Genomic DNA, 27,759 nt, shown 5'->3' with positions numbered 1-27,759 from the left:
GTTTGCTAATAAAAAGATAAGGTTGTTCAGTAGTAAGTGAAATTAAATGTATATATAAAGTTAGTAGCGGGGAGTGGATGAGGAGGGAAGGGAACAATTAAAAGAAAGTTGGTTCCTCCAGAGTATAAGTAGTTAGACTTCTGACAACTCTGGATGTGGCTGGTTCATCCTAATTAGTTTTTAGGAAGGCTTCCAGCTGTACTTTGCCATTGCTTACAGATGGTGTAAAATGTAGTATACTAGTATTTGTACACTTCAGAGAAGACACTCCTTTCAGTAGGAAGTTGGCAGCCATATCCCCAAGGCCTTTCTTTGGAGTGTCCTACTTTTGTTTCCTTTTTGGATGTAAACTTCTCTGTTTTCCCCTTGGAGGAGAATTTTTGCTTATTTGCAAGCTTTATTCAGGCCTTCCCTCCTCTGCTCAATGGTAGAATTTAAAAAATTTTCTCCTAAGTACAAGGTTGGGATTCTCACTCCTAGGATAAGGACTGGACTTTTGATTTCACTGGTCTAGGGACCTCCTGCGGGAGAAAATTCCCTCTAGCAATGAAGGTCAATATTTTCTTAGCAACTAATAGTATTGGAGAGATGCTTAGAGCCCTCAGAAGTTAAGCGCGCTCTTCCTAGCTGCCCTGTAGGGTCACACAACCACTATTAATCAGAGGTTGGACTTGCATCCAGGTCCTCCTGGCTTCAAGGTCAGCCTCTATTTACTTTCTATTATAACTAGCTACATGGCTCAGCAGATAGAGCACTGGGCCTGGAATCAGGAAGACCTGAATTCAGATTCAAATCAGACACATACTCACTGTATGACCCTAGACAAGTCGCTTAACCCTGTTTGCCTCAGTTTCCTCATCTGTAAAATGAACTGGAGAAGGAAATGGCAAACCACTTCAGTATTTTTTCCAAGAAAAGCCCAAATGGGGAAGAGTCAGACATGACTGAACAACAACAGAATTACTATTTTCTCAATCTAACTCCTCAGGAAGGGAGTGGCAACCTGGAATTTCTTAGGGCAGATACTAATTCTTAGGCCTTTCTTCTCTTTTTAGCCTCCTATCACAGGGAAGTTTGAATATGTATACATATGCATAGTGTATCAAAGATAGGCAAAGGGTGAACAGGTGAGTGAACTTTATTACTGTATAGTGTATCAAAAATAGGCAAAGGGTGAACAGGCCTTTAATCTGAGTGAACTTTACTACTGTAGAGACTATTCTGGGCAAGATTCCCATCTTATGAATCCCATCAACTCTACTAGCTCAAAAGATAGATAAAACAGTAAGAAACTCAAGGGGAACAATATTGTTGCTATGCTACAGTGGTACCTAGTGATACATACCCATGGCATAATGGTTAAAATGTTGGACTGACAACCGGGAGTGCCTGGATTCAAATTCTGTGCCTGACACTTCCTGTGTGACCTTGGGTAATGCACTTAAACTTTCTGGGACTCAATTTTTTCATCTCTAAAATGAGGGAGTTGGACTTGATACACTCTAAGGTCTCTTCTAGCTCTAAATCCATGACCTTTTGATCCTATGACAAAGCCTACCTTCCTCCTCCTTACATCTGAATCCTATTCCCCCCATCTCCTCTTCTTCATTGTTATCCAACCTGATGCAAATAAAAATGCTTTGTTTGGTTTAATGCCAAAATGCACTCGACTTTAATGGGTACAGTGGAAAGAAAAGGAAAGAAAAACTAAGTATGAAAAACTAAATTTATTGGCTTTATTATCCACAAATACTAGAATAAGGCTAAAGGTACAGAATTATTATATATCAGTTAACTTTATTCTGTTCCACAGACTGCACCCTATTTTTTTTTTTTTGCAGGGGAGGCATGTCACTGTTGGCAAGAGGGTTCTAGTGATAGAACATGTAACTAGTAGCTAGACCATGGCAAAACCATAACCACAACAATAAAAATCACAAAGCATACAACCCATTGGCAACTGACCAATTGGGCAGCTGCCTACCATTACCATCTCATAGGACTTAGAGATGGAAGGGGCCTTAGAATTAATTAGGCTAAATGTCCTCCTTCACAGATGACAAAGCCTGAGAAGTGAAGTAATTTGCCTGTGTTCACAGAGCTAGTAAGTAGCAGAACCAGGATACCTTATTAAGAAGGAATATTATGAATGGGTAGAGGTGTTGAATTCATTCAGTGCCTACCATATTATTTGTTGTTCTGCAAATACCAGAGATTTGAGTCTTCTTTCAAAAAGATTGTGAAATCAAAATATTCATAACAACTTTGTGGGGGAAACAAAAAAAAGAAAAATAGTGGGTGCCTACTAATTGGGGAATGACTGAATAACTGGCATATGAATGTAATGGAATATTATTGTGCTATAAGAAATAACCAAATATGAAGAATTCAGGAAAAAAATGTATAAACAGATGTATTACAAAGCAGGATCAGGAGAAAAAAAATATACAATAACAACCATAACATAAAGGAAAACAACATTAAAATAGACTCTGATGTGTTCAGAAAACAGACAAGCAGAAAGGAGGTCAGGAACAACTAAGCTGTGTGACCCTGGGTAAATCACTTAACCCTGTTTGCCTCAGTTTCCTGCTCTGCAAAATGAGGTGGAGAAGGAAATGGCAAACCACTCCAGTATCTTTGCCAAGAAAACCCCAAGAGGTGTCATGCAGAGTCTGACAGGATTGAAAACCACTGAAAAAAATGGACCGGGTATTGTGCTAAGCTAGGGATACACAAAGAAAGGAAAAGACATTTTTGCCCCACCACCCTGCTTCCTGTCAAGGGGCAAAGAACTGTGAGACGCCCTATATTGGAGAAAGTGGAGAAAACAGAGGGAAAATGCTAGAATTAAGGGGATGGACAAAGGCTTTCTGCAGAAGGTGGGATTTTGCTTGGGTCCTGAAAGGGAAGTCAGGGAAGCCAGGAGGTGGTGTTCTGGTGGGAAAGCATTACAGGCTTGGGGGACAACAGCTAGTGACTATGCCGAGTCAGGTAATGGAGTGCCGTATTCTAGATCCCATTTTCCCCAGAAGTAAAGTGAAGGGGATTGGAAAACAGCATCTCCCTCTTCCATCTTTGGATTGACCTAATATATCTAGACAAGGGGTGGGGAACCTGTGGCCTCCAGCCACACGTGGCCCTCTAGATCCACAAGTGTACCCCTTTGAATCCAAACTTCACAGAACAAATCCCCTTAATAAACGTATTTGTTCCGTAAAACTTGGACTCAGCCTAAAGGCTGCACCCAAGGACCTAGAAGGCCACATGTGGCCTCGAGGCCATAGGTTCCTGACTCCTGATCTAGACTTTGAAGCAAGGGAGTTTACTTGTTTCCTTAATATTTTGATAATTGCTTTTCAACATACTTGGTTTCCTTGAATCTTGTGTATTTTGTGATATGTTTGGCATTTAAAGCCCTTTGTAACCTAGCCCTCTGCTATGTTTCAATCTTCTTACACCTTACTCCCCAACATGTACTCTATAGTCCAATGACACTGTCTCAAGAACAAGATGCTTCATCTCTCAGCTCTGGGCATTTTCTTTGGCTGTCACCCACGCTCTCTGCTCCCATGTTCTTATTGCCGTTTCATGGGGTGTTGTAGCAGCACCGTCTCAAAGAAGTCAAAGTCAGACCACCTCTGATCCTAGTACAGGTATTTATTGAGGATTGACGCCCTGCGGAAGTGGAGCCAGCAACTTAGTAAGACAACATTGGCAAATTTATAGTGTAATGATGCTGATTACACAACCGAAATTATGAACATTAAAAAGGCAGGAGGTGTTTGTTAAGGTATTAGGTGATAGGGGAGGGGGTCCCTTCTGTGGTTGGGTGGTCAAACATCCTGGTCGTGCTGCTTTTGTGGTCCTCGCTGGTCAAGTTGGATAGTTAGGTACTTGGGTCCCGTCTTGGGCTAAACCGAAGATGTGATTGTGGTTGAGTACAAGGACATACCTATTCAAATATGTGAATTGGGTCAGGGGCAGTGGCTGTATTGAGTCTGGGGGCCTAAGGTGCAGTTAAATCACAACGTGTCTCTGGTTCAGTGGGGCCCATAAAAAGTTAGACTATTGGAGCTTGGGTTGGCTTTATTAGGATTTCATCATTTGGAATGCTTTTCTTCCTCCACTCCAACTACTTTAAACCCCAACTAAGATCCCACCTTCTACAGGAAGTCTTCCCAAACTCCTCTTAATTCTAGTGCCTTCTCCCTGTTCATTACGGAATTATAAACTATATATATATATATATATATATAATAATATATAAAGTATATTATAAACTATAAGTATAGGAATTACATATTATATTATATGTAATATAATATATAAATGTAAAATAATACAATATATAAGTAAGGAATTATAAGTATATTAAAAACACTGAGAAGGGGGGCCGGAACCCCGGTTTCTGAGCTGCCCCAGGTCGAAAGTCAGGTCCAATAAACCCGCTACAACCCCGCCCCGGCCAATTTAGAGACCAGAGGCCAGGGAGGCAGGGAGAACGTGCATCCCGCAGCACGCACGTCTTCCGTCACTTCCGTCGCCGGCTCTCGGCACTCAAGTATGCTTCCGGGTTGAGAAGGTCGCCTGCAGCGGCCCTGGCGTCGCTCTCCGCAGGTGCTCGTTTTATGGAGCCAGTAGGTGCCCGCCACAGTAGCTGTAGCTGTAGCGGTAGCCGTAGCTGTAGCGGTAGCCGTGGCGGCGGCGGCGGCAGCGGCAGCGGCAGCAGCAGCGGCGGCGCGAAGGCCGGAGGCGGAGTCCGCGTTGGGGCCCTTGCCCCGGCAGGATGCTACCTGGTTTGGCCGCAGTCCTTGCTCACAGACGCGGCTGGTCCTCCCTGTCCCGGCTCCCCTTAAGGTGCAGGGCGGCGCCCGGCAGCCCTTGCGGCCCCGCCCAGGGTGAGTGGCCCGGCCCGGCTTGGAGCCGGAGAGAGGGGCGCTTCCCCCCCCATAATCGTCCCTTCCTGCCCCCTAGGCCGTTGGGCCTCGGCTGCGTTCTCCTTCCACTCCCCCAGCCTGGACCTGCCTCGCCCGCCTCTCCATCGGGGTCTTCCGGCCCGTCCCTGGGATTTATTCCGAGGAGAGCCCCCCGGGGGCCGCCTCGCGGATAGGCGCAGGTTCCGCGTGCGGGTCGTGCTGTCCACGCCATAATAGAGCCCCGCGTCACCAACCACTTCCCAAGCCCGGCGATGCTTGGCCCGAGACTCTCCAGGCCGTTCGTCCTCCGCAGCCGGGGCACGGCCAGCACATTTTGGCCTCCCTTTAAAGGTGTGCCTTCGCACTTAATAAAAAAAAAAAAGTGACCTTTTCCCAGCCCATTCTCATCCCCCAACCATTGGAAAATGAAATCAAATTAGAATTGACTCATTAATCCGTAACTCACTGCTACACAGTCCTTAAAAACAAACAAAAAAACCCTGACGACTTTAATGAAGTTCATCCCTGCAGTGTCAGATCTGCTAACTTAAAGAGTTAGTCGAGGTAGTCGACCTTACTTTACTGCTCCTTTACGTACTATACTGTCTTTAAATTCAAATTTATCCGAAGATTCACATAACAGCGTGCAGTTGGGAAGAAATACCCGAGCTCCTCTTATCTAGAAGCACAGCTTCGAATTACAAAACAGTTTGTAGTTTGGCCCAGAGAACTGACAGAAAAAAATGGGAGGGAATAGAACTTATTTTTCATCTATTTTGGCAGGTGACTCTTCATGTGGAGAGGACACATTTGCTGTAGTGCTTTTCTTTGAAAATTTATATTGGATAGTACTTGGGTGATGGTGGAGGCAAGCAGTAGATGACAGGATGTGTATTTATGAATTAGGCTTATACTGTAATCGCAAGCCGTAGTCCTCAGGCTGTGCATTATAAACTCTAGAATAAATTTAGCTTGTTTGTATTGAAGATAATGAAAATACAGTTTCAGTGGTTTGAAACAAAATAGCTCTGCTGTACTGTTTTATCCAACTTTTGATACTGTCTGGAAATTAGATGTTTTCTGAGTTTCCTACCTGTTGACACTATACTTCCCTATTTTTACAATATATTATTAAAGTGAGAATGGATTGGTACTAGATTTGAGCAGCCCCCACCTAAGTTTACTACTGAGTTTCTACTGAGCAAGCATTTATCAGTCTAATATACTTATATTTCTGTAGGAGCTATTAAATTTGGTTTAGTGCAAACAATTTTTAAGGTTTTGGAAAGGAATTGAATTATGTTATAAGCTCTCTTAGGTATCCTTTATGGATCTCAGCATATCCCTAAATTATCTGGGCTTGAGTTCATCCATTTATTTGTGAAACTTATGACTACTATCAGTCAATATTAATTTATAGCTTTAGACACAGTGCCAAATGACAAGGAAGATAATAAAATAAACATGTTTATAACGTATATAACATACATGCATGCAAACATACAAAATATATTTGGTAGTATCAACTTTTAAAATCACTAAATGTTTATGAACACTAGTTACAAATGAAACATCAGAGTGTTAAAAGGAAACTAAATAAACTTTTTTTTAAAAATTAACTTTAAAAACCCCAAGAGTTTAATTTCTTATGCTCATGTGAGATTAAGAAGAATGGTTAAAAAGCCTCTGGAAGAAAATTGCTTTAAGAAAGTCTAAAGCTGAATTTGTCAGGTAACTTGAAGTTTGCTGAAAACTTTTAAAAGGCATTGTAATGCTGAGTGCATTTGGCGTGCTTATTAAAATAGTATGTATAATATCAAAGTATTATCTTGGGCTAGTATGAGATATAAGATTAATGCAAAACTATAAACAATTTTAAAAATGGAAATCAAGTATTAACATTTTATTCTTATCTTGGTTCTTTTGATGTTTTATTATCCCTTCAGATTAACAATGGACCTTTTGCTAGTATACATAAATTTTTATGTTATTATATAGGCCCACATTCTACCAAATATATTTCTCAAGTACCAGTTAGAGAAAATAGAATAAAATTTTCCACAGTTTTACAGGATTATTTTGATACCTGTTAACAAGATTCAAATTTTTATGCTAAAATTTCATGTACTTCCAACTTTTAATGATTTGTGCTAATACTGGGGGGGGAGTGTTCTAGCCACTCCAAATAACTTTGGAATTGATATTTTTAAAATGGTTTAGCTGACATTCGAATATTATCAAGTCTGATTTTTTGGGGAAAACACTTCAGTTGAAATGATAAAGTACAGTGAAGCCTTGCCTCAGGAAGCAGTGAGACACAGCTCTTTAAATGTAATTAGTTTCTTTTGCAGTCTTTGTTTTATACATTTAAAAACATTCTGAGAAGGGACCTTAGCCTTTACTAAAAACCCTGCCAAAGGGGTCTGTGATACAAAAAAGCTGAAGAACCTCTGGTTTGAGGATATTGGCATATTGGCTGAGCTTCAGGCTCTATAAAGGAGTTTAAAAGCAAAGAAGAGAGTGGTAATATTGGACTTTATCTCTTAATTTTGGTTATGTTAAAACGGGAATAAGCAATTGAGTTAACTAAGTTTAATTCATGTTAGTAATTTACTGACACTTAAATAATCAATTACATAGTGATGGGGAGTTTTGTACTATGTAGAACAAACTACTCAATAATTAATCTTGAGAAAGTAAAACCAAGATACCTTCTATATATCTGTAGACCTAGAAGCACTTAGGAAAATAAAAAAGCAAACCAAACCCTAAAATTTCAGTGGTCTTGTAGGTTAGTCTCTGGTGGAAGGAAAAGAGGGTCCTGATTACCTGACAGTGTCTAAACAGCCAGTGTTTTATGCTGGAAGCTGAGAGCTGAGAAGCAAGGTAGAAAGGGTAAGAGACAGAAAAGACAGTGAAGGAGAAAAGGGAAGAGAGGCAGTGTTGGTAGCAGCAAATAGGGTTTAGCTGCAGTGGAGGACAGTGATAGAATAGAACGACTTGGAATCTGAATCTGGGGGCTAGAAAGAGCTAAAATAACTATCTCTACTCCCTGATGCCTGCTGAGAGCATCACTAAAGGCCCAGGAGCCATAGGACAACTTTGCCGTTGTGTATGAATGAGGCAGGCAAAGAAAGTGGTTTAGTAACCAAAAGGCAATTTTTTTGCTGGGCAGGTGTAGAGTTCACAAGGAAGCAGAGTGTTACTCGTCTGCCACTATCACCTTATCGATGTAATCTGTAGATCATTGTAATCATTCAAAATACGAAATGTTATGGAAGAAAGCAAGTGAAAAAGTTCATGCATCTTTGTGTAGTATATAACACTTTTAATCTTGACATTAAAGATGCCATTTAAAATTTTGCTTGTGCCTGGAATTCTTTTCAAAGCCATATAGGGACAAATTGGAAAAAAAATTGTGGCCTGGTCATTTCTGTCATTTCCCAAAGAAGAGGAATTTAGAGGTGTTTAGGACCTCTTCAAAATACCCTAGCACAGATTCTGGAATGATGAGAGGGATCAACAATGTGACCATGCGATTGTGAACAGAAGAGTAGGTACAGGCTGAACTGTCTGCTCTCTCTTCCTCTGGAATATAAGTTTCTTAAGTCAGGGACTTTCATTCCCCCTCCCTCCTCCCCCCTTATATTTCCAGGTGCTAAGTAGGTGCTTAGTAAATGCTTGTTGAATTAAGTTGACAGGAAGGTGCCCATAATCATTGGGTTGATGTAGATACTAATAGATAAATTTTTTGAAAGGTGCTAAGCTGTCAGAAGAAAGTAATAGTGAAGAAGGTGATCTCCTGAGAACAAGAATACTACCTCTAAAGTTGAAGCTTCAGTCAGTAGTTTGGCAGAATGTTATGTTCTGCTGTCAAGGAAATTATACTCTACTTCATCCTCGTGAGCAGGGGGCCAGATAACTAAAAGGCAAACTGATATCAAGGGCTCTTTAAAAAATTGTTTTTGGGTTAATAAGCAAGCAGATATTTATCTTTCTTTCCTCTACCCAATTAAAAAAAAGAAAAAGAAAACTCATAACAAATTGACCATGTCCAAAAATGTTTGTCTCATTCAACATGTTTTTAGTTAGTCTGTTACCTTTTTGTCAGAAGGTAGGTTCTGTCAGGAGAAGCATTCCTCATCACTGTCTAGGGACTCTAAATAAAGCAAGTTAGAAAGCTACTGTTATGGTTAGGAACCATTTGGCCTGGTGTCCTGTATCTTACGCATCTCTAGCTATATTCAGTAGCATGTCATAAACTGATATTTATGATGATTGAATCATTAAAGAAAATTAAATTCATTATATTCTGTTTATGAAGGTAGATAAGTACATTTTAGAAAGCTTTTCACAAAATTGTTTTTAAAGCACTGGCATTTAGTGTCACATCTCACTTGTTTGGAAAACTCTTAACCTTAATGGCTTTATTCCCAGAGAGTTATAGAGTAAGTGAAGTTTTTATTATTTCTAGAGTAATGAAGTTGAGTAGGCATTGGTAGCAAGGAAGTCCTGAGCGGGGATAGTTCCAAGTGTGCCTAATAATGATGGCGAGATGGTACACATGAGAAGAGCATGACCAATTTTTTTTTTTTCTGAGCACCAAGGGATGGGCAAGAATATTTGCTCTTTCCCTTTTTAAGAGGAATAGGGACCATAAAAGGAGACAATATTGACTAATATAAATACCTTATTCTGTAGGCAGAATTGGAAGCAGACATCTTCCCTCAGTGCCCTCAACTGAGCCACGCTTCCTATTTAAGTCTCGACTTCTGGCAACTGAAACCTACATCCCAACTGTGTTGATTTAATCTGCTAATTAAAGCAAAATTGATCCAAACATATGAATGACTGACATTAACTTTCCTAAAAGGTCTTTGCTTCTCCAAAGAAGAGCTCATCTCCAATTGATGGAATTTGAGGGAGTACTATTTTTGATGTGGGTGTCTTCTGGTGTTCTTTGCTTTCTGTTGTATATCTTTTCCTCTACATTTCCAAGTAGTCCCCCTAAAATAGAGTAAAACCTGGTAGTAATTTGTGAGTAAAATGCTCACACTCAAGGTCTTTACCTTTGTAAGTGACTCTGTAACCCTTGGGGCTCATTATGTGCAAAGATCAGTGTACTCATCTGTGAATGTGATGGGAAATTCTCTTTGTCTTTATGTCTTATAAATTTGTGTAAAGTTCTTATATCCTTAAGTATAAATACAACTTCTTCTGGTCCCCTAAAGTTTTATTTAAAATTGATTTCTCTTTAGGATGGCAGAGCTTAGTGACACTTGGAAGTTTCTCAAGCATTTTACCATGCAGTCATCTACACATTTACTCACTGAGTCAAGTAAGAACTTACTCTACAGATACCCAGAAGGAAGGACTGGAAATGCAGAAAGTTCAGTTACCACCAACTCCACCAAAACATGTATCTGTTCCTGTTGAAACAGGTACATATTTTCTTCTTCTTCTTCTTCTTTTTTTTTTTTGCTAATTCTGAAGGGATGATTTGAGAAACTGAATAATTCTTAGCTTTTTTTTTGTGGTGGAATTGCTAACTTGCTTTATAAAATTATAGATAATACAATTTGAAACTTAATTTGTTATACATGTAGGAGCTAATGTTAAGCCACCTCCAATGTAACTTTGAAAAATAAACATGAGTATTTGCAGGTTTTTTTATGTGTAATTAAAATGATCATTGGAATAGTGTCTGGTAGGATTAGACAATTGGTAATGAGAGCTAACTTTTTATAACTATTCTTTGGTGTAAGTTTACTTGAATTAGAAGTATTCTTTCCTGTAATATTGTTTCTATTTTGAGATAATGACTATGTTACATGAATGGTTAACTATTAAGATAGTCTAGGGAGTACTAAATTGTGCTGACAGCTAAGGCCCTCTCATCCCACCCTAGTTCCCAAGAGCCTAATCTCCTAGTTTGGTAGGGGAGAGGTAGAGTGTTTTTGCTACAGTGGGCCATCAAGAAGGATCTCAATTATGGGGAAGGAGAGACCTAGTATCTTAAAACATTTTAGAGCTCCAGGAGACCTTAGTACAACTCCATCCTTTTGCAGATGAATAGACCCTGGTTCTGAGAGGTTTGGTGGTTTGGTGAAGGTTATACAGCTAGGATGTGAGACCCTCAAACCAGTGTCTCTTGATTCCTTACCCCAGTGCTTTGCATTCTGACTCACACCTTAGGATCACAAAAGAGCATTCACAAGTTGAGTGGATGGTGGAAAGAGTGTCAGACTGGGACTTGAGGTTCATGCTAAGGCTGAATAATTACTTGGGGATTTTAGAGGGGGTTTTTCACAAGGTAAAGTCTGGACTAGATGATCTTTTTGATACTTTCCAATGTCAAGATTCTATGGTTCTGGGACTCAGGAGGCTGACCATCTCAGCTAGGTCATGTCATTACAGTGTGTGTCTATGGGGTGGGTTACTTCACTTGTCTGGGCTTCAGCTTCCTCCTCTGTAAAATGAGGCAGTTGGATGAGATAATTTCTCATAAAAGTATTTGTATCTATATATATCATATGTATACATATGTATGTGTACACACATATACATACACATATTTGTCCAGTCAAAAAAAATCTGTCGTCTTTCTCTTTCTCACTCCCACCCTCTTCACCCAATTGAGAATGGAAGAAAAACAAATCTCTGTTACAGACATGCATAGTCAAGCAAAACAAATTTCCACATTGTCCATGTACAAAAATACATCTTATTATGCACTCTGAGCCCTTCACCTCTGTTAGGAGGTGGGTAGCATATTTTATCATTAGTCCTTTAGAGTCCTGTTTCTGAGCCCTCATTCATTTCTGCTGATCATAGTCCCTAATTCTTTCAAAACTGAGGTGGTACAGTGGCTAAATACTGGGCCTGGAGTGAGGAAGAATAGAGTTTAAATCCTACTTGGAATACTAACTTTATGACCCTGAGCAAGTCACTTAAATCTCCCTTTGTTTCAGTTTCTCCAGTTGTAAGATGGGGATGATAATAATATCTGTCTTCCACGGTTGTTGTGAGGGTCAAGTGAGATAACATGTGTAAAGTGCTTGATGTAGTGCCAGGCACATAGTAGGTGCCATTATCTTTATATTGTTGTCATTTTATAACTTGTTCTGGTTCTTTTGCTTATTTATGTCAGTTCATATAAATTTTCCCAGGTTTCACAGAAACTACCCCTTTCATCATTTCTTGTAGCACAATAATATTCTATCACATTTATAGAACATAACCTGTTCAGCCACCCCCCAATTTATGGGCCCCTCCTCCGATTCTCATTCTTCGCCACCTCAAAAAGAGATATAGTTAGATTTTGTTTTGCTTTGGAATAATTTCTCCTTTCACCATCCTCTTTTTAATTACCCCTTCTCCTCTTTCTTTCCTGTTTATCTCTCTTAAATAAAATACACACACACACATATTTTTACCAAGCTCTGTGTATTTTTCTGTTCTTTAGCCAGTTCATATGAGAGTGAGCTTGTGAGCTTCAAGTGTCAGCTGCTCCCTCCCTTGCCTCCTCGTTTATATGGATGTCTACTTGTGCAGCCTGATTATGTTAGATAGTTTTCCTTATTCTTCCTTTCCCTTCCTCCCCTACAGGGTATTACTTTTTTCCTCCATTCCATTCTTTTCTTAAGATCAAGACATAACAGATTCATTCCCAGGCTTTGTCTAATTAGACTGCCTCTTATGATTCCTGGTGATGATAAGGTGCAGAGGGGAACATATGTATCATCTTCCCATATTTGAACGTAAGCAGTTTATTCCTGTTTAGTCTTTTATGACTATTCATGTTTACCTTTTTGTATTTCTCTTAACTCCTGTGTTTAAACATCATAGTTTCTGTACAACTCTGGTCTTTTCATCAATAATGTTTGGAAATCCTCTATTTCATTAAAGATTGATTTTTTTTTCCCTCATAGGATTATACTCAGTTTTGTTGAGTGAGTTATTTTTGGCTGTAAGCCTATCTATCCTTTGATTTCAGGAATATTGTGTTTTAAATTCTCTATTCCTTTATAATGGTGGCTGCTAAATCATATGTCGTCCTTACTTTGCCTCCTCAGTACTTGAATTCTTTCTTTCTGGCTACTTGTAATATTTTTTCTTTGACCTGGAAGGTCTGGATTTTGGGTATGATGTTTCTAGGAGTTTTCATTTTGGGGTTTCTTTTAGGAGGTGGATTCTTTCTGTTTCTACTTTGCTCTAAGAAATGTGGGCAGTTTTCTTTTAGGATTGTTTGAAATACAATGTCTAGGCTCTTTTTTTTTTTTTTTTTGATCATGGCATTCAGGTAGTCTGATGATTCTTTTTTTTTTTCAATCTGTTTTCCAGGCCAGTTGTTTTTGATATGAGATGGTTTATATTGTTTTCTATTTTTTTCTTCAGTTTTTGACTTCATTTTCTTGTTGTCTCATGTAGTTATTGCCTTCTATTTGATACCTTCTAATCATGTAGAAGTTGACTTCTATTTGATACCTTCTAATTTTCAGAGAGTTTGTTGCTAGAGCAAGGATATAGGCCTCTTGTGCCAAGCTGTTAGTGCCTTTTCAAATTCTTTCTTCCATAGCTCTCATTTCTTTTCTAGTTTTTTCCTCTGGTGCTCTCATTTCACTGATAAAAAAAAAATAACTCTTGCTTCATCCCTTCAGGAATTCTAGTTGGATTTATGCCCAAGCTATGTTTTTCTCTGGACCTTTGCTTGTTGATGTTTTAGAATTATTCTCTTCTGCATTTGTCTTGAGCTTCCCTATCACCATAGTAGCTCTTTATGGTTGGGTTTTTTTTTTGTCTGCTCATTCTTCCAGGCTACTTCCTGACTTGGGACTTGATGTTAGAGCCAGCATCTGTGCACTTATGGAGGGAAGTTCTGAGCTGGTTCTGTTGCTGCTTCCTTGCTGTGTTATTCCAGGATCTCAGGGACAGCTCAGGCTGGGGGTTGTAAACTATCAGTTCTCTCAGTGTTCTGATCCAGGGAAAAGTTTGATTGCTGCCCCCTTGTCTGAGCTCTGCAAGTTCCTGACCTGAGTTTGGGTCCGAGCAATAGACTTAGCCACCATTAGCCAGTTCAGAGCAACAGAACTGTAGGCTCTCATTTGATCTGGGATTCCTGCCCTGGTTATTCCTCTAGAGGCTTCAAATTGGGCTAGAAGCTAGAAATAAGACCCTTACTCTGAGCTACACTGCTTGCTTCTTAACTTGCTCCTTTCTTCTTATACTCTTTAGGGCCACAACACTGAGTCAACCCTATCCCCTGGAATGCCACCTCTGGGTGCAGGTCTACTCTGGATCTATGATCTGTAACTGAGTAGTGGGCTACAAAGGTGCCAGCTGGCACTTGTTCCTGTTGCAGTGCCCCAGTATGGATCTGGGACCATCTCCAGTATCCCCAGACATCTTTCTTTATTTCTCTGTGGTAACTTGGGCTGGATGAATGACTCACTATCACTTTTCTTTTTGTACTTAACCATCAGAATTTGGTTTGCTGTGTTTCCTAGATCTGTTTGGAGGAGGGTGTTTTTTTTTTTTTTGGTGGTGATGGAGGGGAGCAGGGAAGCTGCCCTGCTTTCTGCTCTTCTGCCCTTTTGATTCTGCTTCATGAGATAATGTCTGAGGGCACATGGTTCTTCAACACTCTCTATTTCTGTAAGCGTGAGAGCATTTCGGGGAGGTGGGAATAAGGGAGGGAAACTAGCAAGACCAGTGGCTGTTTTTCATTCTCTCTGAATACTTTTAAATCTATCATAAAGGCAGAACAGATTGCCAGGACTTTATACTTCAGGGACCTTCAAGATCATCTAGGCCATCTCCTCATTTTACAGATTAGGATGCTAAAGCCTGGAAAAGTGAAATGATTTGCCTAGGGTTCTACAAGGACCTAAGTGGAATAGCCAGAATTTTAACACAGGGCTTCTGACTCCAAATCCAGCACTCTTTCTATTAAACCTTGTGCTTTTCCAGCAAGGGGCACTCATGTTTGAGCATTTTGGAAATTAGTTTCCCTGGTACAGTAGTCTGCAAGATTTATTGATTACACACGCCACTCAGTGTAAAAAAAAATTGAGCTCCCCTCTCCCCCAATTTGTGCATTCCAGAAGTTATGCACAAATGAATATTTAAAATGGATGAAATAAAGATGAAATAATATTGATTCTAGCATTAGTAAGGAGCCACTGGAGTTTGGGTGGGGGAATGACTTGGTCAGATCTGTCCTTTAAGAAGATAATTTTGCCAGCTGTGTAGAAGGTGGCTAGGAGAGAGGAGAAACTTGAAGCAAGGAGACTCATTAGGAGGCATTTTGTGATAGTGAAGGGATGAGGACGGGAATAAGATTCAAGAGGTGCTGTGAAGAGAGAAATGACAAAGTTTGACAGTTGACTGGGTAATTGGGGTGAGAGTGAAGGATCTTGTAAGAATGCCTTTGACAGTGAGGGAAGGGAGGATAGGGAAGTTTGGAAGAAGTATGGGTTTGGGGGGAATAGATAGTGTAAAGACATCTTCAGTGCAGATTGCAACTCATCTATGCTCCCTTATCCTGTGGAACTCATTTTGTCCCAACTGAAATGAAGAGGGGAAAAAGAGGGGGCAGTGTCTTACCATTTATCTTCTGAAGTCCTGCTGCAGTTACCAGATGATCTAGGGAGTAGGGGGTGGTTATGTTCTGTGGATTTTTTCCAGTGGCATCTATACAGATGCTGCTCTGAGGGCCTTGGTAGTGGTTGGGTTATAACTACCTGGAGAGCCTTGCCCCTAGCTCAGGAGGAGGGAAATTAGGAGCTTGTGGTGAAAAGGGAGAGTGTTGTGGTATAAATTGTGTAGAGACAAGCCTCATGATTAGTTATCACAGGGAGTGAGATAATGTATGTGACCCCCTTTTCCTTCTCTGATTAGTTGATCTTTGGGATTTGGTGATTATGTCACAACGCTTTGGAGACTACTGTTCTAGTGGATGGATGCTCCTGTCTCTGTACATAAGGAACTGGAATAGTTCAGGTGATGTGATTTTTGTGGCCAATTTTATCCTTGAACCAGGAAGCCGTATTCTTTCTCTTCAGTGGAAGTTGTCTCCCCTTTATTGAGGACATTCTCATTGACCTAGGCCTTAGGCTTAAGTTAGAAAGTGAGTAGAATTGATTGGAAGGAAGTAAAGAGAGCATTGGTTTCCTCCTCCCATTGGCAAGGGAGGGGACTTAGGAAACCACAGAGCCTCACCTGTCCCCTTCATCTTAGGGCTAACCCTACACAAGACAGGGAAGACTTGCATGCTCCCAAATCTCTCCCACTCATTGCGTCACCAGTTAGACATCCTTGGCAAAGACATCTGGCAATGTTAAAGGAAAGAGCCATTGATTACTTATTATTGCTGGGATGCTTTTTGGTCTCTGAGCTTTTGTTCACTGTATATTCCTCGTTCTTGGAATATCTTCTTTACTCTTTCATATACCTTTCCTTCAAGTCTGAACTCAGGTCCTTTTTTCCATGTGAAACTTTTTGGCAGACTGGTTCTAGTTTACTTTTCCTAAGTTATTTCATGTTATTTCCTTTAAAACACATTGTTTTAGTTGAACAAACTTTTTGTTGTCTCCCAAATTCCTCGTCTCTCATCTCTTTACTTTTACACAGGCTGTCTTGCATACCTGGAGTACCTGTCTTCTTCCTCACTTTTGTCTCTTAGAAGCCTTAGCTTCCTTCAAGGCTGAATTTAGTTGTTACTTCTTACAGGAATTCTTTTCTGATTTCTGGTTGTTAGTGTTCTCTCATTTCTCAAACCATATTGTTCATATCTGTTTAAATGTTGTATTTCCCCTGTAGATTGTAAGCTATTCAAGGGAAAAGACTGGTTTTTGTTTCATCTAGATATACCTAGCTCCCTTGTACGTAGCAGGCACTTAATAGTGGTTGAATGAATCTGAGTGTGCAGTTCTCAGGTGGTCATTCCCGTCTCTGGACTCTTGTAGAGATTATTTCTTATACCAGTCATTTGGCACTTTTCTAAGGCTACCTTATATTGTTATTAATTTCATTGTAAAGTAATAAAAATGATAGAAGGGCAGATTGTAAGAAACTTCATCATAATCAGTAACATTTATTAAATGTTTACTCTGTGGATTAGCCAGTCCTCAAAACTAGATTATAAATTCCAGGAGAATGGGGAATGTGGGTCTTATCATCTGACCCTAGCAAAGTGCTTTCTTTCAATAGTTCCTCAAAGGTTGAGAGATTAGGGTTGAATATGTAGATTTGGGAGTTGTGATATTTGAACTCATGGGATCTATTGAAATCTCTCAGGGAGAGTATAGAGAAAGAAGAGAAGAGGGCCCAGGACAGGAGCCTGGAGTTACACCTATGCTAAGGGGTCAGCACATGGATTATGATCCTGCCAAAGAGATTGCAAATGAGTGTGACTAAACAGGGAAGATGAGTAGTAGTCAAACATCCACAGCTGTAGGTAGGTGGTGAGGCAGTAACAGCAGCCACTGTAGCTTGTTCTTTCCTGAATTTGGCAGTGATATCTTGAGGGGATAGCAGGGTGCAGTGAGGATTTCTTGAGGGTAGAGCAGACCTGGACATGTTTGTAGGCATCAAGGAGAGAGTGCAGATGAGAAAGAGGAAATGATTAGAGCAGCAAGCTCCTGGAAGAGATGAGACTATATAGGGTTTAGGGCACATGTTAACCTTGGCAAAGGAGAGAGTCAATGGCGCTGTAGAGGGTTTTGAAGCTTGGAGTTGGGGAGTAGTGGGCCATCTCTAGCAGAGTAGGAAACGAGGAGACTTGATGAGAAATGGATGGAAAAGGCTTTGGTTGCTGCTGAAGGGCGTCTTGGAAGTCAGTGGAGGAGAATAGAAGTTTGTTATGCATCAATGAGTGCCTGTTTGAGATTAGATAGCAAGAATTTGTATGAACACTGGCAGTTTAGTGCTGTGATTTCTTCTGTTGAAGATTGACAGGGATTGAATGGGGCCAAGACAAAGGAGTTACAGCAGTGGTGGGATTCAAATACATTAACAGCTGTTTCTCTGCCCTAATGACCGTGGAATATGTGTGTATGTGTGCGTGTGTTTATGTGTGTATGAGAATATGTATAGTCTGTATGTCAGCTTGTGTATGTGTGAATGTGTATGAGTGTGTATGAATGTGTAAGTGAACATATGTGAATGTATATGAGTCTGTGACTGTGTGGATGTGCATTTGTGAATGCGTATGAATGTGTATAAGTGTGTGAATGAGTGTTGGCGAATGTGCATGAGAGAGAGAGTGTGTGTGTGTGTGTGTGTGTGTGTGAGAGAGAGAGAGAGAGAGAGAGATAGAGAGAGAGAGAGAGAGAGATAAGGCACTGGACCGGCTCAGAAAAATGGTCTTGCATTGGGCTGTATACATGGGGTTGTTGTATCCATGAACTCGCAGCCCAACTTCTCCTAGGAGTCAGCCAACACCATCCTGATACCTGGAGACATCAAGACTAAGGTGAGCTCAGGGCCAGGGAAAAAAGTCAGAGTTTCTTTTGAGCAGCTTTAGTTATGCTAAAAGGCCAAGTCTGAGGCACCAAGGACAATCTTACTTCTTAGCACATCTCCTCCTGCCCCCCATGGAACACTCCTGAGCCCTTGGCACCCTTGATTTCTGTGACACAAGGGTCCTTCAGTCATCAGGATAAGTTGGGACCAGCTCAGGCCCAGGGAGAAAGAGGCAGTCTGATTACAAGAAGGGGAGAGGGTGCTGGCAGAGGGAGCAGGGTTGGTGTGTAAGGGCCAGAGGGTGAGGGTGGTCTGGACGGCTGGGGTGGGTTGGGGTGGGGAAGGCAGCAGCAGAGGCCATATTTTGGGTGGCTTCCACTATCAGCAACTTCTGCCTCCTTGTGCTAGGTACAGTAGGAGAGTCAAGCACATGGGAGCCAGAAGGCCCTTGGAGGAAGCCCAAAGTAACTGCTTGCTTTTTCTTGCCTCTGTGCTAAGAGACTTGGTCCCAGCCCTCCAGGGCGAGGCTTGGCTGGTGATTAATTCAGGAGCTGAGGGAGCAGGGGAGGGAGGAGGGTCTAATCCCTTCCTGCTACTATCACCCCCACCCCCACCAGTGGCAGCAGCTTTTGCTGGGGGTGTAGCCAGTGCTCCCATCCTGGGCCTAGCTCTGCCCTTCCCTTCCTCATTCCATCTTGTGCTGGTACTTAATTACTGCACTCTTGCTTTCCCCTGTGCCTCCATCCCAGACTCTTATTTCCTGGGCAGGAACACAGTACCACCTTTGGTGGGGGGGGAGGGCGGGAAATACATATTTGTGATTTCCACATTGGGCGGCTGCCCAGGCATCCTCCTTAGAGAGAACCCTATTACAAGTGCCATTTTAACAACCGGTTTTGCCAAACTCAACATAAAATTCTGCTGAACCGGTGTGAATTGGCTGAAACCCACCACTGATTATAGGGTAGTGTATAGTTTAACTGGCCAACTTGACTTGAGTGTCAAGACACTGAGAAGATGGTGAGACCAGATCAAGGATGATGGACTTGAAGAAGGGGGAGGATAGTTACTTCCAGACCCTCCCTCTGTTACTATTTTTCAGCAGCTTCTTCTCTTTTGAGGTTCTCTCTAAATATATCACTTAGTTCAAATGCTGATAGTGCTATTTACTACCACATGCTTCTAATAGTAGTTTATTCTCCTTTCCTCAAGGAGTTCAGTACCTGACTCACAGTCTACCTTTCTGTCCCAACCCCTGCCATTATAATAGGGGACTTCAGACATTATGGCTTCACAGTTCCTCACTCAGTCTTCTCAACTCTCATGACCTATTTCTTCTTCCTGCCTCATCCACAAAGAATACACCCTTGGTCTCACTATCATCTGAGTACTTTACCTTCCATGATCAAGAATTCTGAAATCGCCTTATTTGACCACATCGCATCTTTATACACGTATTCTTCATTCTCATTCTGACTTTTAGTCCCCTTCATATCTCAGTACTCCTATAGGCCATCGTCCCTACTCTGACTTCATTTTCTTCCTTTCCTATATTGACTCTATAGTTATCTTCTACTATAGAATCTCTTGCTCCCTCGTCCTCCCGTTGCTCCCACCTTGCCAAACCCAGCCCTGGATTAAGCCCACCATTCACTTTCTTTGCTCCTACTTATGTGTTAGAAGAAATCTCACATAGCTTTCCATTTGACTGGGTCCATTACAAATTTATGTTATTTAGTCTGAGCTGATTCCGTACTGTAACCAGGCAAGCTCTAGTACTTAGCGAAGTGTAGGTGCTTAATAATTGCCAATTTACTGATTAATTCAGATCCTATCCTGTTCCCTGCAGAGACTATTCAAACCTTTTGTCTTCAATCCCTCCATACCTCCTGCTGCATCATCCTCTCAGCAAAAGACCTCACATCCTATTTTATTGAAAAAATAGTCCATTTAATGAGTTCCTTCTTCCCTACTCTACAACTTAAATTTCCTTGACACGATCCCTCATTCTCTCCTCTTTTATCCCAATTGTTGGTGAAGAGCTTGTCCTTCTTCTGATCCATGCTGACTCCTCTACTTGTACCCTTTGACAGTGAATCAGGGTCATCATTTTGAACATTAATTTTTTAAAAATTATTTTTGTGGTTGAATGCCCTCAACTACATATACTTTACACAGAACATAGGAGACAGTGTCAGGAAATTTTGTTTCTGAAATGACATTTTAAGCATTCATGCTTTTTCTTCATTTTATTTTAAGAAAATTTTTGCAGTTACAGATGAATGTTGGTTATTAGAGATACATTATATAGTGAGGAAGGAAAAAACAGTGACTTTTTTCTGACTTTTCTAATTGTAAAGCCATTTTCTTAGAAGTCCTTTGAATAATAGAAACCTTCAGGCCTTAGGTAATATTATAGCCACTCTATCTTAAGCAGATTGATGTATCCATTTTTGTATTAAGATCTCCAAGGGAGAGCTGTATACTCTTTGAATAGCCTGTATTAGGAAATGCCTTCTTTTGGCTTACCTAAATCTTTGCTGATTTAGTTTAATTAAATTTCTTACTTTGCCTACTGTAGGGATTGAGAACTCTGCTTAGACAAGGTTTGAGGAAAATGCTGGATTAGAAGTGGAAGAGATGACAAATTAGAAAAATGTCCTATTCTCTTTACACAGAAGTGGGACAAGAAAACAATGTTTACTAGAGTAGAAGGAAGAAATTAATTAACACTGTGGAGAAGTGAAGGAAGTAATATAATTAACATTGAAAAATGTAATATTGTTATGGGTACATATAATTGGAGCTGTTACTGTTTTCAGTATTTGGAAATGAACCCCATGGATTTTTTTCCCCCCTTACTGAGATCAGAATGCTTGTTTACTTCCAAGTTGGTCTCAGTTTTTGATGAAGTGTTGCTCAGATCAAATTAGGCCTTGTTAGCCACAAGATAGGGCAGCAAATGAATAATTGTTTGATTGAAAGATAATTTGTGTAGTTAAGATTTTGAGAATATTTTACTTTTGAATAATTCAAACCACATGGTAAAGTCAGGAGCATCTCATTAACAGACATAGACTTACTAGAGAATTTTCAAGTTTTTTAGGAGCACTTAGATGATTTAAATTTCAATAAAATTAGTTTTAATTTTCCTAATGACAGCAGATGTGTGGCATACATCCAGTGCCTGAGCATAAAACAAAATGTCTGGAGATATTCATGGATTAGAATGTCTAGTTAGTTATTGAAATCATAAGGATTTTATTCTGATGATGATGCAGTGTAAGTTTATTAAGGTGGTGTGCAGAATAAGTATTCATACATGCATTTGAGCTGTTTAATAGCATTTCTGGCTTGTGATTCAGAACACTCTATAATTAGTGACTACAACTTGACAGTTGGTAATGAGTAGAATATCTAGAAATATCAGCCTAAGAGAAACTCATTTTACGGGACTTGGTTGAATAACTTTGATTATTTTGGGAAGGAGGGGGCTCTCAGAAACCTATGCCAGCATTTTTCAGTTGTACATGATCTAATAGAAGGAGATAAGTTTTGGAAACATTTAGACTTTTTCCCTTTAAGAAACCAAATTACTTAAAATAAATATCTTAAACTGCAGATCTTCTGATAACCTGTAAGTAATAAAATCTCCTCTCCCCTCCCCTACCCTTCCCATGCTTTGTGCAAAGGAAGGTACATTTTGACTGCCGAAGGCTGCTCCTTAACTTTGGGTTTATTGGCTTGATTTCTTGATCAAAAACCTTATCCTTAAACCCAATTTACTCTGGCGCTCATAGATTGGACAGTAGTCTGCCCTCCTAGCACGGAGTGAATGTAAATACTAAATGGTAACTGTTTCTCTTTTGGGCAGGAACCTTGAGAGTTTTCCCCTCCCAGGTTGATTTTTTTTTTTTTGAGTTTTTGATTAAAGGGGCCTTCCCTCAACTTACTTCTTAAAGAGTCCTATTCACTGAATGAGATACCTCACTCAAAGCGAGAACCTGGAAAGATCTTTGCCTGGGAGAGCCAGGGTCACCTAATGCATCCTGGGCCATCTTTAGTAGTCTTGATGAATATCTGGTCACTGGATCCAGATGGCTCTGGAGGAGAAAGTGAGATTGGTGACCTTGGACAGCTCTCCCTCACTGAAATCAAAGTCAACTACAAGTCATGTTATCATTTGCCTGATGTCATGGTCCTCTTTGAGAATGAAGGACAGACACAACAAGTAATAAAACCCAACATTTATGCAGCTCATTAAAGTTTTCAAAAGATTTTATATAGAACGTCCAGTTTGAAGTTCATAATAACTCTGAGAAGGGTCATTTTACATGTATGGAAACTGAGATTCAGATAAGTGATTTGCCTATAGTCACAAACTAGGCAGTCTCAAAGGGAGGATTTGAACCCTGGACTTCCTGACTCCCAAGTCCAGTGCTCTGTCCACTACACCATGCTACCCCTAACTAAAAATACTATTTAATTACAATATATCTAGACTATAAAGTAGGGTATATTATTTAACTCAGTGTAAAATGCCACTAGTTATAATTTTTGCTTAAATATAAATAATTACATTTAAAAATGCCATCATGTAACCTTATTAAAATAGAATTCCACCTTACAGAATATCAAATCAAAACACCTTAGGAGATTAGTCTTGCTTTCCATGTTCCAGAAAGCTGTTTGTAAAATAGTACGCATTGAATTATTTTTTTCCATTGATTTTTCTTATTTTTTGAAATTTTATACAAAATTATGTATAATAAAAATGACAATTGTCCCAGTTATTACACATCTGGTGTAATGGATCACTCAGAGCTTGATTGTTCAAACAGTCTTTCAACTAAATTCATACCCATTTAAAAGGATATATGTGTGTGTGTGTGTGTGTGTACGTATACACACACACACACACACACAGATATATTTTAAACATGGTTACTAGGTGAAAAAATTTTTGGTTACAGCAGATGAGATATGGAGTCTACTGAGGTTTGGTGAAGAAGGTATCATAATCTAAATTTGTAGACAAGTACCCACACCAGTGAAATCTTAGATCCTTTAAGGTTAAATATGTACAAAATACAGTTGGTTTCCATTTCATTGGTATTCTCATTGACTCTGTGATAATTAACTTGTTTAAGACACTGTACTGGGCAATGTCAATGCCAGGTATTTGGCAGAATCTATAAGCTAGAAAAGCCATATGGAAATGCTTTTTTCAATAGCTAGAAAATGTAAGCAACAAGGCAGAAGTGACTTGTATTTAATAGTAAAAATATTACATGTCTCGCAATTATGGTTTGTGATGGAATGTTTTAAAACTTGATTCTTGAGTTTGTAAGTTTGGCAGAAAATAATTATATATCTCTACATCAATATAAATAACTCTTGAAATTTACAGTACCAGATACCAGCCTTGGACTCCAAACCCCACTTATTAAGCAAGAACCTCTCCAAGTAAGAGGTAAATGTATGATTTATTTCTATTTTCTCATATTTTGTGGTTGTTGTTAAAAGTTTTCCTTCCTTCCAGTTCATTGGAGATAAAACACTCAATTATTAACTATCCTCCTTCCTAACATCTGTTTTTGTTGAGTGCACTGCTATTCTTATTGTTACTCAGGTTCTCAACTTTAGTGTCATTCTCAACTCTTCATGTTTTTTGAAACCTGCTCCTCCCTTTCTCTCCCCTCCCCCTAAGTTTCTTGCATTTTTCTCCCTGTCACTCACTTGTCACTTGTTCCCACTGTAGTTCAGGTCTTATCACTTCACCCTCGCACTGTAGTATTAGTCTCTTAGTCTGCACGAGGTCTCCCTACCTCAAGTGTATTCCTTTTCTAATCCATCCTCCCCAAAACTGCCTAAAAACTGTATTCCTAAAATACAGTTCTGACTGTGTTACCCCCTTGCTCAAAAAACTCCGGGGACTCCCTTTTGCCTTTGGAATATCTCTGGCTTTTAAAACCATTCACAATCTGGCTACAGTCTGTCTTCCCTCCTTTATGCCATCTACAATCCCGCTAACTGGATTATTTGCTATTCCCCACATAACAGTCTTATCTCTTGTCTCTTATGCCTTTGCACATGTGTTCCTCATGTCAGAAATGTTCTCTCTCTTCACTGCCTACCCTTAGAATCAATAGATTCCTTTAGCTCGGCTCAAGCACTACCTCCTATAAGAGTACTTTTTCTAACCCCCCCACCTCAGCATCTAGTGCATTTCCCCTAGCCCTCAAATTAACTTGTATTTGTTTATATCTGTACATTTTGTTTTTCCTTATTAGGAATGCATGCTTCTACTAGGCTGGGACTGTTACCTTTTTGTCTTCTTATTAGGTAGTGTCTAGAATATATCAGATACTTAATAAATACTTAATTGATTAATATATGTATTTATTAAGTTTCCCTTCTAATCTGAATGAAAATATTCTAAGCTACAATATACACATCTGAGAACAAGAAAAAGTAAAGTGAGTCTCCAACATCATGCAAGTGACATGTGTTAAAATCGAAAAGACTCACACAGTTTACTTTAGAAATCTAGTATCTGGATTTCTTTCTCTAATGTATGCTGGAGTCAGTGAACTAGAGGAAGAGGATACTAAAAAAATTAAAGTAAGAACTCACTGTTTGACAAAAACTACTGGGAAAACTGGAAAATAGCATGGCAGAAACTGGCCATAGACCAACGTCTGACACTGTATACTAGAATAAAGTCTAAACGGGTACATGATCTAGGTATAAAGGCTGATACTATAAACAAATTAGGGGAGCAAGGAGTAGTTTATCTGTCAGATTTATGGAGAATGGAGGAATTTATGGCCAAACAAGAGGTAGAGAGCATGATGAAATGCAAAATAGATAATTTTGATTACATTAAATTGAAAAGTTTTTGCACAAAGCCAATGCAACCAAGATTAGGAGGGAAGCAGAAAACTGGGAAATAATTTTTACAACTAGTGTCTCTGATAAAGTCCTCATTTCTAAAATATATAGAGAACTGAGTCAAATTAACAAGAATACAAGTCATTCCCTAATTGATAAATGGTCAAAAGATATGAACAAGCAGTTTTCAGAGGAAGAAATTAAATCTATAGTTATATGAAAAAATGCTCAAAGTCACTATTGATTAGAGAAATGCAAATCAGAATAACTCTGAGGTACCACATCATACCTATCAGATTGGCTATCATGGCAAAAGAGGAAAATGATAAATGTTGGAGAGGATGTGGGAAAGTTGGGACACTAATTCATTGTTGGTGGAGCTGTGAGCTGATCCAACCATTCTGGAGAGCAATTTGGAACTATGCCCAAAGGGCTATAAAAATATGCAAACCCTTTGACCCAGCAATATCACTTCTAGGGCTATGTGTGGGTCAGAAGACCACCGACTCAAGTAAAAGAGGTTTTTCAAGTTAGGAAAAACAGAAGCTTTATTTGATCAAGTCTCGCAAGAGTTAGGCATCTCTCTCACTACCAGGGCAGACTAGCAGTGATGAGGGAGGCGGTGGGGGGGAGTGTTGGGGAGAAGGCAAGCAGGGAGATATATACCCTTGTACAAACAGAAATCCCATCCCCAGAGGCTGGCCCCCTCCCCGCCCCCATCCTTGTTGGTGGGAGACAAGTGGCCTCACACACAATCTAACCAGGAATAAAGCTACAGAATTACCTTATAGGGGGAAATAGGTGAGGGGAGGGGGAGAGGGGAATGCCATCTGATATCCCTGAAATCATATGATTTACAGGAAAACGAAAATTAGGCCTGATGAGGTTCACATGCTAACTAAATTTTTAAGTACTATCTCTATTTTGAATATTGTCTTGCCTGAGTCATTCATAGGGAAGGTTTCACAATCTTGTATGCCACTCACAGCTGAGGTGACATCTAGAAATCTAAAGAAGGAGGGGGAGAAAGACATTCCTAAAGGCTAAATAATCAGATTCCTACAGACTCAAATTCATCCCATTTCCCTTTTCTCTAAATATTGATTCTCAAACATTTTAGATATAAATACATATATATATAAAATACATATTTTATATATATATATTCCCTGTGAAGCCTTTACACTTCATTCTCTCACTACCTCACATAATCCTCCTTCTTCTTGACACTATTTTGAAGACTTCACACACCATTGCTGACATGAATTATCCACTATCTATCTTCTTCATTCATCACACTTTTATACCACATTTTCTTTCCCATCATGCTGGTGTTCCCATTACCCTTTTTAATAAATATGGGAGGGATTGATCAACGTATTGACAAATCAAAGGGGACAGTCCCCTTTATAAGTACAAATACAGAGACCCAAAAGAATACGATAACACAATCGTCCCTTTAAAATTCAAAAATCTCTTCCCATACTGCTCTCTGTCAGGGAGCATCAATGAAGTCTTCTGGTCCTTGGTATTTGTTTCAGCCATCCCCACAGCTGCTGCTTCTTGTAGGAACCAGCTTTCTGTCCATTCTCCTACAAAGGTTACCTTAGCACAATTTTAAGTTACCATTTCTAATCCTTATACCCTGATCATTTTTACACACTCAAAATTTGAACCATGGCTAGTTGTCATATTTAAGAAATTCACTTCAGAACCCAGTGTCTTACACTTTACATTCATCCATTGTTAATTTCCTCATCAGGAGGATGAGAGGTCACTTGAAGAATTAATAACAGGCTTCAGTACATACATAAATACATTGAATAAGTCAATTTTTAACACAATACATATAGAATCTTAACCTTTTGGTCATGCATTATTAATTGTATTAATGTATTAATGCATGCATTATTAATTGTAACAAAACTTTAGACAAGCATGATATTAATCACATAAAAAAATAACATTCTCATTTTGCTTAAGGAACATTTACAAAACGAGCCCAAGTGACTCGCATACATTTCTACCCTTGTTCATAAAGCTTTACTAAGTTGGCGCGAAAGTCCTTAAGTTACAGTAATTCCACAGTATTATAACAAAGTTTCTAGTTATTGCAGAATTCTTAGATATCACAAAGTTTCTAAGTCAAAAAGGTGTTGTAATGGAATCTCACATTGGTAGCAGTAAGAGAGTGATCACAGGAAAAACACTACTGCTCTTAGAATCCTTTTAAACAAAGGGAACATCTTAAGGTGAGTCTTAAGCAGTTTGCATAAATTTCTGCAGATGTTCTAGTTATAGATAAAAATAAGATTAGATTGCCTAGTAAGATAACACAAAAGAACTTATGTCTTATACTAACTACTTGCTCTGATAACTGAAATTTGCTATAGAAGGAAAAAATCAGGGACATGTGACGTGCCAAATAGGACAGGATAAAATATCCTTGGCTTTGTTTAAATCCAGATATAGTTATGATTAT

At 39.5% G+C, this 27,759-nt stretch overlaps 1 protein-coding gene across 3 annotated transcripts in view; it reads left to right on the top strand.

Moving 5' to 3' along the window:
- Nucleotides 1-4,536: 4,536 nt before the first annotated feature.
- Nucleotides 4,537-27,759, top strand: part of SLC30A9 (solute carrier family 30 member 9) — an 87,714-nt gene continuing 64,491 nt past the window's right edge. The window contains exons 1-3 of one of the 3 annotated variants that reach the window (XM_036762718.1): nt 4,537-4,901; nt 10,178-10,360; nt 23,794-23,856. In XM_036762718.1, the coding sequence (XP_036618613.1) occupies nt 4,790-4,901; nt 10,178-10,360; nt 23,794-23,856 (358 nt within the window). In that variant the 5' untranslated portion in view covers nt 4,537-4,789. Of the gene's footprint in view, nt 4,902-5,055; nt 5,271-10,177; nt 10,361-23,793; nt 23,857-27,759 lie in introns of those variants that run through there. The other 2 variants (XM_036762719.1, XM_036762720.1) reach the window with 2 other exon arrangements.

Source organism: Trichosurus vulpecula, chromosome 6 (genome assembly GCF_011100635.1).
Source record: "Trichosurus vulpecula isolate mTriVul1 chromosome 6, mTriVul1.pri, whole genome shotgun sequence".
NCBI classification, from domain to species: Eukaryota; Metazoa; Chordata; class Mammalia; order Diprotodontia; family Phalangeridae; genus Trichosurus; species Trichosurus vulpecula.
Note: the sequence above shows the minus strand (reverse complement) of the source record. Positions and strands in the feature narration are given on the sequence as shown.